General features: G+C 37.5%; 2 protein-coding genes across 3 annotated transcripts in view; both read left to right on the top strand.

Annotated features, from left to right (window-relative positions):
• The window catches only part of CWC22 (CWC22 spliceosome-associated protein), a 64,212-nt gene extending 61,831 nt beyond the window's left edge, over positions 1-2,381 (top strand). For both annotated transcript variants that reach the window (XM_011944055.1, XM_011944056.1), the window contains exon 20: positions 1,541-2,381. In XM_011944055.1, the coding sequence (XP_011799445.1) occupies positions 1,541-2,124 (584 nt within the window). In that variant the 3' untranslated portion in view covers positions 2,125-2,381. The remainder of the gene's footprint in view (positions 1-1,540) is intronic.
• ZNF385B (zinc finger protein 385B) overlaps positions 1-13,450 on the top strand; it is a 588,375-nt gene that overhangs the window by 61,761 nt on the left and 513,164 nt on the right. The gene's annotated exons all lie outside the window — the stretch shown is intronic.

Below are 13,450 nucleotides of genomic sequence, written 5' to 3'. Positions count from 1 at the left end.
AGAGAAATAGGTCCTTAGTGGCAAACCAACTGACTGTACCATGTGCCAAAGATAGGCATTTAGTGGAAGAAATAGAGGCTGGAACAGTGAGATTTAGGTAGAGTTAGGGTGACAAGAGGCACTTTTCTATCATATTTTCTCTTTCTTGCATATGTATGAATTTGACAGAAATTTTTGTTAGCATCTTTGATTTATGCACCCAAATTAAATAACAGATAAACTGATTAAATTTGTTGTATTGCTTAAAGTGGTAAGTTATTTCAGTATAACCATTTTGTATTTATAGTTGTGATTATATCAGCAAAATCAAATTGTTCGAGGTCTTTTCAGAAGAGTTTCTTCAGAAATTAAGCCTTTGTGGCTCTAATAAAGCCTATGACTGTAAATCTTAACATGTCTGCTCTTGTTGGTACAGTTAGTGCCTCTCTGGTAACCAGAGGGGAGAACTATTGTTTTTGCAGGAAGAGGCCTTTCATTGAGAAATACATATTCATGCTGTTGAGCAAACCCAGTTGTTCTACTCCTCCTGTGTTTAGGGAGTGAATGCTAGTTTGGGTGATCATTGTATTATGATCTGACATAATATTCCTATGAATAACACACTATGGGCTGGAATTTCAGTTTTTGAATTAAATTTGATAAGTAGAAATGTACCATTTGAGTTTTTTCTAAAATTTTTACATTTGCTATAAAATTTCTGTTTACTGTCTTAAATCTAAAAATCAAAACACTACTTTAGTAACTCATGTTGAGATACTATATATTCCCCTTCCTCCTTCCCCTCCCCTCCCCTTCCTTTTTTTTTGACAGAGTCCCACTTTGTTACCCAGGCTGGAGTGCAGTGGTGCATTCTTGGCTTACTGCACCCTTTGCCTCCCAGGCTCAGTTGATCCTCCCACCTCAGGCTCCTGAGTAGCTGAGACTACAGGCTCATGCCACCACAGCTGGCTAATTTTTGAATTTTTTGTAGAGAAGAGGTTTCACTCTGTTACCCAAACTGGTCTCCAACTTCTGGGCTCAAGCAATCTGTCCCGCACCCACTCTGCTTCCGAATGTGCTGGGATTACAGGCATGAGCCACTACACCTGGATTGAAATGTTGTATATTCTTAAAAGGCCGAGGTGGGCAGATCACCTGAGGTTGGGAGTTTCAGACCAGCCTGACCAACGTGGAGAAACCCTGTCTCTACTAAAAATACAAAAATTAGCCAGACATGGTGGCAGATACCTGTAATCCCAGCTATTCGGGAGGCTGAGGCAAGAGAATCGCTTGAACCCAGGAGGCAGAGGTTGTGGTGAGCCGAGATTGCGCCATTGCACTCCAGCCTGGGCAACAAGAGCAAAATTTTCTCAAAAAAAAAAAAAAAAAAAGTAAGCATTTGGTAAGACCCTGTGTCATCAGACCTTCTATTCAATCAATTTGGCTTTGCATCCGGTTTATCTGAGTTGATAAATCTACAGTGTATCGGTAAATGTGATTGTTATAATTATGAAATTAAGATTGAAATAAAAGCTAACTGTCTTTTATTTTACACATGCAGCTAATGATGTAAGAAAGAAGGGACATGGAAAGACCAGAAGTAAAGAAGTAGATAAATTGATCAGAAACCAGCAAACAAATGATAGGAAACAAAAAGAAAGAAGACAGGAACACAGGCACCAGGAAACAAGGACTGAGAGAGAAAGGTCAGAAAAACACAGAGATCACACTTCAAGAGATTCAAATTGGAGAGATCCTGTAACAACGTACACATCAGACAAAGATGTTCCTTCTGAACGAAATAACTACAATAGAGTTGTGAATGACAGAGACCAAGAAATGCATATAGAATTAGCAAATAAGCATGGTGATCCCAAAAAGAAGAGAGGAGAGAGAAGAAATTCTTTTTCTGAAAATGAGAAGCATAGATACCGAAATAAAGGCAGTGAAAATTTCAGAAGAAAAGATAGATCAAAGTCAAGGGAAATGAATAGAAAGCACTCAGACTCAAGAAGTGATGAAGATAGATATCAAAATGGTGCCGAGAGAGGATGGGAAAAATCTAGCAGATACTCTGAACAATCCAGAGAATCAAAGAAAAATCAGGACCGGCGAAGAGAAAAGTCTCCAACAAAACAAAAATAATTCTACAAAATGACATAAACTGGACATGCCTTATATTCAGTTGAAACAAATTATTTTTTACTTTGATTGACAAACTTTATAGAGAATTCTTGTATAAAGTACTGGTTTGTATTTGTAAATTTAAAAAATGTTTTCATTTTAACATGTTTTATAATTGATACATCTCAAGGCCCTGTACATAAAATTATTTGAAAAGATTCACCAGAAAGGGATGTAAGTCTTGCTTATATTTTGTGAATAAAATGATCAAATGCTCATTGATTCAGTGATGTTTTTTCAATTGACAAAATATTTTTTTGAATTGTTTAAGAAGCTGTTATAGTGAATTATCAGTGCTTTTTTGTTTGTAACTGAAGACCAAAACAGGTGAACCTTTTCAGTTTAACATTTTTGCTTTGTTAATGAGATATTATGAATATTTTTCAGGTGGTCACCTTTTTTTTTAAGTAGAGGATTTATTACAATTTTCATATTAGGCTTTGAACAAAGTATGTAATGTGTAATGTTTTTCACAAGTGTTGGTAAAGCTAGGTGTATGTTAGTCTTTAAACCAATACACAGTTATTTATAATTAGAACTTCTCTCAGGAAATATTTCATCTCTCTGGACTCCTTGATATCATTTAATTGAAATTCTTTGTGATTTTTCTCAGCCTTGAAGTTATATCACTGTTGATGAATTAATGTGTATTTAATTTTTAGTTTAGGTTAATAGATCACTGGCAAACATATAGTTGTGAAATATGCAAGCAGCCTAACTCTAATTTCTGGTTTTTATACGAATTTTAAGGGTTTCCATCTTTGTAACTGTTAACCGATTAATTAATATGACCACATTAGTTATTACTTTTGAAATAAATATTTCCTCTAAGATCTTAGACTTGCTGACAAACATTTGACCTTCCTTGCTAAATATAGACTTCTTGTGTTTGCTCACCTTAAAGGTGCATATAGTTCATTTTAGCCAATGTTTGGTTTCAGGAATAGTGGGACCACCATTTTAATGTTTAGTTTTTGGGCATATGCTTATTCAAAATGTTTCCTATTTTTGTTGTTTAACTTGAATATAAATAACAATAAAATTCATGTAAATAAATATTCTTTCCTCCCCACCAACTCACAAAAAGCATTCATTTGAATGAGACAGCTTGGATACATTGGTTTTAGTGTTTTCTCCCTTTGTGGTGGTTAAAATTTGGTCTCATTGGAAGGGACTATCATGGACAGTGCATTCCACAGAACTACAAGCTGAGCAAATTGGATTTAACAAACATGTGGGCCATGAGCCCTAAGGGAAATAGTTTATTTTTTTTACCTGAATCCTCATCTTCAGGGTTGGTAAAAAGGAAAAAACAGTATAGAAATTTTAGTTTATTTTCGCCACTTTAACCTTAGTTTATGACTTTTACATGTAAAAATGGGAACCCATTCATTTTATTAAGTGCTTAAGACCTTAGAGTTATTAGATTATTTTAAAAATGTTATTAATATGTATTAAGCTTCTACTGTTTGCTCAGGTTTGTTTTAGGTACTAGAGATAAAACAGTGAACAGTGTCTACTCTTTGGGACTTACAGTTCAGGGGTGGGAGATGATAAACAGACAATAAATAAATAAATAAATATGTGATATATCCAGTAGTGATAAGTGCTATGAAGAAAAGTAAAGCAGAGAAAGGCAAGACTGAGTGAGAACAGTCAGAGCAGTTCTCTGATGAGGTGATTCTTGCCCAGATATCTGAACAGAGTGAGGGCTTGAGACATGTGAATTCCTTGGGAAGAACTATGTAGGCAGAAGGAACAGCTGAAATACAGATTTTTTTGGAACAGCTGAAATACAGATGTTTTTTGATAGCAAATATTGCCTGGAAATTTTTGTTTACACTTCCTATTCTACTTAATTTGTGTTTTGTCTTATGTGTGTGTTCTCCTCACTGTTTTATATACTCTTATACAAGCAATTAATACCTAACTACCTCTAGCAGAAATATATTTAGTATAAGTGAGTTATATCAGAAGTAGAGACTAGAAGCTGGATTGAGGAACTATGCTGTTCTGCCTTCAAAATGCATTTCTAGAGCATCAACTATGATGTATTCATATGTACTGTCTGCCACTCAGGAAGATTTTTCACCTTCACCCTTTTCATGTGTAAACAAGGAACATGTTGCCTATGTTTGCTATTTCTATATTTTTACACTATTTTTAGAGTTAGCATTTTTTAAGGATCAACTGAATTCTAGATACTTTGCATGCTCATTCCTTTTCCGCTTCTCAATTTCCTTGCTTCCAAAGTTCTAATTCTACATCCGTAGCTACTTACTCCCATTTTCATCCCCTTTAGGTTGGCTTTCAAATCATACCACCTCTGATATCCCTCCTTGAAGCATCATACTTTGGCCACTTCCCAAGCAGTTCACCTGCTTTAGTACCACTATTCTAGAAATCCTTTCACCTCAGCAAACCTTCTGATCCATTGACTTTGTTATAATCAGTTACCAATCCCTGCCCCAGCATTTCTTTACTTCCCTCATTCCATGATCTGTCATTTGAATGGATAAATGAACAAATCAACAAATTTAATTCTTTCAAAATAACCCCAGGGGAATTGGTATTGTCTTCCCACATCACAGAAGAGGAGACTGGAGTCCAAAGAAACTAATTAGGCTCAGGCCGCAAAGTTGGTAAGTAGTAGGATTTAACTCAGATCATCTTCATTCCAAAGCACAACTGGAGGATGAATAAAAGCCAGAGAGAAGGATTTGAAAATCACCTCTGTCTCCTAGCAGCTGTGTGAACTTAGGCAAATGATTTCACTTTTCTGACCTTCTGATTCATCTTCAAAATACTTCTGTCTATCTTACACAGTTGTAGTGATAATTATATGAAATAATGAAGTCAAAGGCCCTAGAGTAGCTTGTAACACAGTGGCCATTCAACAGTTTTCTTTTTTCACAGCATACAGCAAAGATTTGGAAGAAAATTCAGGCTCCAACTGGTTCATTATGATTGCTGCTTTCCATCTGTAATACCGTTTATAGTTAAAAAAAAAAAAAAAAAAAAACGTGTTAAAGTAGCACAGCAAAACGGATTGATTGTTTTGGAGTCAAGGTGTGACAGTAATTTTCCATCACTTCTATCATAGCACCTGTTTCCCAGATGTACATATCCTGTTAGCTAAAGCAACCTACTTCCTGTGTCTTATACCACTACTTCACATTTCTCAAATGTATTATCAGAAACAAAGGTTTTGGCTACCCATGATAGTTATGAGTGAGGTTTTTATTCTTGACTTGCTTTGTTTACACCATTTTCATTTTGACTTATATGTAATCCTCACCCCGTGCAAAAAAAACTTCATAGATTAGCAGATTAAAATCTTCCCCATAGATTTTTTTTAGAATCCTGATGCCTTTGTTTTCCAAACCAGTTCTCACTTTTTCCAGTATAGTCAAATGTCCTTTCTGTCTGATCTTTCAAGTTCTTTCATTCTGTTCTGTGTATATTCCATGGAATGTTTCCTCAGCCAAGGAAACTGTAATACCCACTGATACTTTAGGAGAGAGCACAGAGTGCCCAGTGTGACATCTTGGAAACCTGTTCCCTTAACATGGACATTGTCACAATACACACTTTGAAACACTCGTGGAAACATCTCCAAATGGTGTTCCTGGCTCTCACTGTGATCTCATGTACCCTCAGCCTTGAATATGCTCTGCAACTTCCATTTGTACTCACCTACATATTGCTAAACCTCATTAAAAACCTCTGAGTCTATTGCATATCTCCAATTAGAACTTCAGCTTCTTGAAGTTGGTTAATTGTTACCTACACATTTTATGTTTACTAGACATAAAAATGAAGACAAGTCTCTACCATTCCCACCTTCCCTTCCCACCACCCAAAGTTCATGATTTATGGTGAGAAACTAAGCTTTGAGTTCATCTCAGATCATCTTAGGCACAGGAAAAGAGGCAATGAGATAACGACCCAAAGTCACACAGAGGTTTCCTTGTCCGTGTATATACTGCAGAGAAGAGCGCAAGTTCCTGTGGCTGAAATGGAGGTATCTGCTTTTAGGAAAAGACTCAGATTTCATATAGACTAACTTAGTACCATTTAATTTGAATACTGTTTGGCAACTGCAAATTAAGTCTGACTGGAATTTTAATCTCACCATTACCACTTTCTGGCTGTTGACATTTAGGCAGGTCTTTGAACCTCTTAAGTTTTTTTACCTGTACAATGGTACAATTATAGCACCTCCCTCAAATGGTGGGTGATCTCTTTGGCACACTTAGAACAGTGCCTGCAACTAAATGCTCAGTGTGCTATTATTGCTGTTACTGGTTTTATTCTTACCATTTTCATTAAAGCTGACATAATACCATTAGACCAGGAATTGCAAACTCTAATACCTACAGAGTCCAGGTGAATATCACAAATGAGACAAATTGGGTAGTGAATTGGAGTCAGTTAAAGGCAGCAGCATTTACTCAGCTTCATTCAATTCTGCCTGTTAAAATGAAGACAAGGTTGACCATCTGCCTGGTATTGGAAAGAATTAAAGAATCAGAATTTTTATGTAGCTTCTGATTTTTAAATGTTGACAATTGTTAGGTTAGAATTAAGCTGTCCAAACAAAACTATCTACAGGCAAACTAACTTTACAGTAGCTAATTTATGACTCCACTCTAGACCCTCAAAAACTATTACTTAATATCGGAATGGCACTGTTATACAAAGAAGGTCATTTTTCAGTTTCTGCTCCTCATAGAGTGGGAAGATAAGGTCCTTCATCTTTCTTGAAAAACCTTTTACTTTGCTAACCTCAGCAATCCCCGCTAGCTAAATTGCTCTAAAACTTTTGTCAAGTTTCAGTTCTGCACTTCATTGGCCTACTCCCTCCCTGTAATCCAGGGATGTAAAATACGTTTTTCCTAAAATCTGCATATTTTCTAACCTCCTGCAATTGGTTCCACGAATCTCCCATCACCTGAGTTTGCATTGCTAGTCCATATCCAAATCACCAAATTGCTTTGGAAAAACTTTGGCATGGACCCCTATCTTCCCACACAAACTGCTGTCACCATAGTTCTGGCCCTTTTCACTTTTTCTTTTCTGTTTGAACTATTAGACAATAGTTTATTGGTCATCTCTGCTGTGTGTCATGTACTGTTGCTGAGGATATAGCCATGAGCAACAGGGACCTCTTCTCAGTTGAGCCTAAATTATTGCAGGAGGAAGCAGAAAATAATCAAGTTTTTTAAAAAATAAAAAGTTATACTTTGAAAAATGTTAGCCATTCAGAAAAGCTGAGAGAATAATGCAGTGACCACTTACGTATCATCCACCTAGGTTCAGATTAATCGAAAGCATTATTTTCATCCTGTCACTGCCTTATACGTTGAAGCAATGACTCTTTCAGCCCATAGGATAAATGTAAATTTCCACCCTGTTACTTTAGTTTCTTTAAAGTTCAAGTTCAACTTGTCTTTCCTTAATGTTTGCTCTAGGAGCTGCCATCCTTTAAGCAAGACGATGTGACAGGCATGTCAGTGTCTAATTTTTACAGGAACAACTGTAAGGTAAGAGATATCCCAATTTTACGGCTTGCACGCTGGTGTTTACCCAGCTAAGACATGGCAGAACCAGGACTGCATCAGCCACATGATCCCACTTGACAAGTGAAAACGTTTTTTGCTGATTGCCTTGCTGCCCAAACACTGCTGGACAGGGCTGGTTATTTACTGTCCTGAAAAGACGTTGTTCTTTCTCATCTCTGGATGTCTGCCTCCAGTGTACGCTCCACTTGAAATATCCTTTTCTGTTTGCCTATCCAAAGCTTTCAAAATTCAGCACATCTACCTTGCTACTCTCATAAAAGTATACAATTCAAGCCCCATGTGTTAAAAGACCCTGTGATCAGTACTTAATGCATTGTGCATTGAGATCCTTTTTATCATTTATCCTTTTTTTTAAATTTCAGCTTTTATTTTTTATTTTTCATTTTTTTGAGACACAGTCTCACTCTGTTGCCTAAGCTGGAGTGCAGTGGTGTGATCTTGGCTCACTGCAACCTCCGCCTCCCAGGTTCAAGTGGTTCTCCTGCCTCAGTCTCCTGAGTAGCTGAGATTACAGGCGTCTGCCACCATGTCTAGCTAATTTTTATATTTTTAGTAGAGATGGGGTTTCAGCATGTTGGCGAGGCTGGTCTCAAACTCCTGACCTCATGATCTGCCCACCTCAGCCTCCCAAAGTGCTGGGATTACAGGCGTGAGCCACCCTGACTGGCCTCAGCTTTTATTTTAGATACGGGGATACTATGTAGGACTGTTATATGGGTATATCAGACCCATGTAATGAGCTAGTACCCAATAGGTAGGTTTTCGACTCATGCCCCCATCCCCATCCCCTCCCTCTCCTCTCTAGTAGTCTGTGGTATCTCTTGTTCCAATGTTTATGTCCATATTAGCTCCTACTTATAATTGAGAAATGTGGTATTTCGTTTCTATTCCTGTTACTTGCTTGGGATAATGGCCACTGGTTGCATCCATGTTGTGACAAAGGACATAATTTCATTTTTTATGGCTGTGTAATATTCCGTGGTGTATCCGTCCCATGTTTGTTTTCTCCAGTCCACCATTGATGGACACCTAGGTTGATTCCACGTCTTTACTGTTGTGAATAGCATGGTGATGATGATAGGAGTGTGTGTGTCTTTTTGGTAGAATGATCTACATTGTTTTGGGCATATATATCCAGTCATGGGATTGCTGGGTCAAATGATAGCTCTGTTTTATATTCTCTGAGAAATCTCCAAACTGCTTTTCACAATGGCTGAAGTAATTTACATTCCCACACTGTTTTGTGTGTAAGTGTTCTGTTTTCTCCTCAGCCTCGTCAGCACCTGTTGATTTTTTACTTTTAATAATAGCCATTCTAACTGGTATGACATGGTATCTCATTGTGGTTTCGATTTGCATTTCTCTGATGATTAGTGATATTGAGCACTTTTTCATTTTTGTTGGTCACTTGAGTGTCTTCTTTTGAGGAGTGTCTGTCCATGCCATTTGCCCATTTTTTAATGGGGTTATTTATTTTTTGCTTGTTGATTTGTTTAAATTCCTTATAGATTCTGGATATTAGACCTCTGTCAGATGTATAATTTGTGAATATTTTCTCCCATTCTATAAATTATCTGTTTACTTGTTGATGATTTCTTTTGTTCAATAAATGGTGCTGGGATAACTGGCAAGCCATATTCAGAAGAATGAAACTAGACCCTTACCTTTTATTGTATACAAAAATTAACTCAAGATGGATTAAAGATTTAAGTGTAAGACCTCAATTTATGAACATCCTAGAAGAAAATATAGGAAATACCCTTATCATTTATCTTACCCCCTCAAGCAGATTTTACATTAATTGGGGGCAGGGGTTTTGTCTTAAACATTGCCTTTCCCTCTGCATCTTGCTATAGACCAGAGTTTCTTAACCTCAGCACTGTTGACATTTTGCAACAGTTAATTCTTTTGTTGTGTAGGGCTATCCTGTGCAACATGGGATATTCAGCAGTGTTCCTGGCATTACCTGCTAGATGCCAAGAGTACAAACCTCCCAGTCCTGTAGTACATCTCCAGACACTGCCGATTATGCCCTGGGGGGAAAGATTGTCCCAGTTCATTACCCTTGTCATAGACTTAACATTTAGGAGTTACTCCAGTGGATGGCAATGATGGCGCTTCCCCTACACAGCATCACTATTGTCTACTCAAATAAAGCTCTGTAGACTTTTATTGCCCTCTTGTTTTTGTGAGGACAAAATTTGTTTTAAATGAGGAACTCATTTAATAGAGTGGTATACAGCAATGTTCCAGCTGTTTTTATTTGTCAAGATACTTTGATAATCTAGGGAAATATGTAGGTTTTCTACAAATATAAGCAACATTATTAGCCTGTTAATATGATTGTCCCATACAGGTTCTGTTTTCTTACTGTAGTGATAACCAACTTTTATCTGAGGGACAACTAGCTGTGACTATTGAATTATTTTAATGCTATGTTGGAGAATTAGATGATTAGATGATCTAATACCCGAATACCTTCATTTTGTTATGTCTGTATTTTTTTAATGTTTTAATAGACTTTATTTTTTAAAGCAATTTTAGGTTCACAACAATATTGAGCAAAAGGTACAGAGATTTCCCAGTTACCCTTTGCCCTTACATGTGCATAACTCCCCCATTATCAACAATCCCCACCAGCGGGGTGCATTTGCTACAACTGACAAACCTGCATTGACACATCATCACCCAAAGTCCATAGGTTACCTTGGAGGGTTCACTCTTGCAAGAACCTTAATTTTTTTTTTAGCCATCTATTTATTTGTAGAGACAGGGTTTTGCTATGTTGCTCAGACTGGTCTCAAACTCCTGGGCTCAAGTGGTCCCCCCGCCTCAGCCTCTCACATAGGTAGAACTGCAGGCACATACTACCTCACACAGCTAATACCTTAATTTTTGATCAGACACTTCAGTGACAGTCAAGTGGTTGTTAAAGTGAATTACTTAGTTGTTTAATCAGTAATTTCGTGTATTATGATACCTGAAAGATTGGGCAAATGAGATTGAATCTGCTGCAAGTCAGCTTCTCTCCTGGTAACAGGAAATCCTGGAATGTGTATCTTTGGTATGAATTAGGAGTCATTGTGAGTTCCATTCTTCATAATAGCACCCTGTTTTGTATAATCATAGATCTTCCCTGCCCTAAAACTATTTTTGTGACTAATATATGTGAAGCCCCTGTGAGAGCTGTACTGAACATATGCTGCTTTTTGTCTGAGGATTGTTCCTCTCGCTGATGAAATGATTCTAGTGAACCAGCCAACAAAATAACTTCCTGGCCTGGCCACACCTAGTACTGCATTCCCCTAGGCACTGTAATTGGTTCAGGAGGGAGCATATGACCTAAGCTGGGCCACAAGGAGTTCTTCTCTTGTAGTTTTTCAATGTGGCAGTGAAACATGGCCATGTCTAAGGGCATAGCAGAGCAGGAAGGGTATTTATTGCAGCTGGACCATTCACTGATCCATGGAAAAAGGTAGTCTGCAGTAGGAGAGGATCAGTGCAGCTCAAAAGGAAGCAGGGCCCAGAGAGAGGAGCAGAATCTGAACAATTTTGTTTGAGTCCCTGAATTGACTTGTGGCTGAAGTTAGCCTCCCAGTTATGTGAGCAAATGAATCCTCTTTCTACTTAAGCTACTTTGATTTGGATTGGTACCACTTGCACTAAAAGTATCTGTGTTAATTCAAGGATTTTCCTGTTGATGGATAGTTTGAATCACTTGGTACAACCAGCTATTCCTACCATACAATACTTTTGCTTGCATACTTTTGCTTGCAGCTCTTTCTTTTAACTATAGATGGAAATAAGTACAGACTCAATAGAGATGCCTATGGAAAAAATACAATAAAGGACCTTTCGGTGTCTCTGAATACTTTATGGAAACATCTAAATGAGAGATTTTTAGATGAGGTTAATTGTTTCACTAGAAATCACTGCTCCATTTTTATAAATTACAGAGAATCTGGCCTTTAGCAGCACCCTTCCTGGGCTTTGAAATGCACTGCACAGGTGCAACAATTCAATTCACAAACAAAAATTGGTTTTATATTACCAGTGAGAAGGACTAACTGTAGCTATTTTGGGAGTTGTAATACCTCCTTTAAGCCACAAAGATACTTGAGCACATTACCTTAACAACCAACATATTCTGGAGATCATTTTACAGTGTGAAATACTGAATAGCAAGAACATTGTGAACATTTTCAATCTTCTTACACAATATAAATGTAGTCTGAAAATCCCATTACACACAAATACATACAGGCTCTTAAAATACAGGAAATAATGTGAAAAATAAGTATTACCACCATTCCTCAAGTCTCTAGAACAATTTTACTCTTCTCCTTAATATAATTTTTTGTCCAGAAAAGGTAAAGACTAAACTCATGGATAGTTATCCAAACAGGTAAAGGAGAGAAGAGGAAATTGTTTGTGGTGAATGAAAGATGCTGCCTACAATAGCACAAATAATCCCATTCACAGCTGCCAGCCTGCTAAGCATTGCTTACTTATGCTGCGGGCAGCTATTGTGGAAATGACAGGAGGACAGGAAGGCATGAGAAAGGGGCAGACAGCTACTGATGAAAGAGTCATTAACTACTATAGATACTTCTTGGAGTTTGGAAGTTGAATTTTACATTGCTTTATATCCCCAGGTTTAATTTTTTAAAAATCGCTTGTAGGTGTTCAATAAACATTTGATAAATGAATGGGGAACAGTTAAGTTATTTTCCTTGAATCCTAGGCAGGATGATTTGATACACTTTGGATTATTGAGGTTTTATGAAATTTTAAATGCAGGGAGAACTACTATTTACCCAATCGAAGTGCAAATATAAGCATTTTATGGTAAACCAGGAGAAAGTAGAAGGCAAAAATGCATTAGCTTAAAACCTAGAACACCAAATGAAGATAAAATGTATGCATGAAAGTGTGTTAAAGAAAATCGTTGCACTGCCCCGCAGATGCTATCCTGGACTTGCCAGCCCCATAAACGCAGTTGCTCTGCTGTGCCTGTACTATTGGAGCAAAGAAAAAGTGGCTATCTCTATGCTCAGTGTTCACAAACCAGTGAGCACTAAGAATGGTTTATAGCCTGACATTTCTTAGAAAAGAAGAAGAAGAAGAAAACTGTTGCATAGTATCAACTAAATTTGAACATACATGTTTCCTATGATTCAGTAATTCTTTTTTTTCCGTTTTTTTTCTTCTTTTGTTTTTTTGAGACAGAGTCTCACTCTGTCACCGAGGAAGGAGTGCAGTGGCATGATCTCGGCTCACTGCAACCTCCACCTCCTGGATTCAAGCACTTCTCCTTCCTCAGCCTCCTGAGTAGCTGAGATTACAGGCACCTGCCATCACACCTGGCTAATTTTTGTCTTTCTTGTAGATACGGGGTTTTACCATGTTGGTCCAGCTGGTCTCAAATTCCTGACCTCATGATCCACCCGCCTCGGCCTCCCAAAGTGCTGGGATTACAGGCGTGAGCCACTGTGCTCGACCTGATTCAGCAATTCTACTCTTAGGTATTTATTCAATAAAAATGTGCACACAGGTGCAACAAAAGACATGCACAACAGCCAAAATTGAAAATAACCCAAACATTCAAATTTGTGTTATATTCATGCAATGAATAAAATGCACGTAATGGAAGTGATAAAACCACAGCTACATTCAATAACATGAATGTGTCTAACAAGCAT

Source organism: Colobus angolensis, unplaced genomic scaffold (assembly GCF_000951035.1).
Source record: "Colobus angolensis palliatus isolate OR3802 unplaced genomic scaffold, Cang.pa_1.0 Scaffold224, whole genome shotgun sequence".
NCBI lineage: Eukaryota > Metazoa > Chordata > Mammalia > Primates > Cercopithecidae > Colobus > Colobus angolensis.
This window is presented reverse-complemented; position numbering and strand designations above follow the sequence as displayed.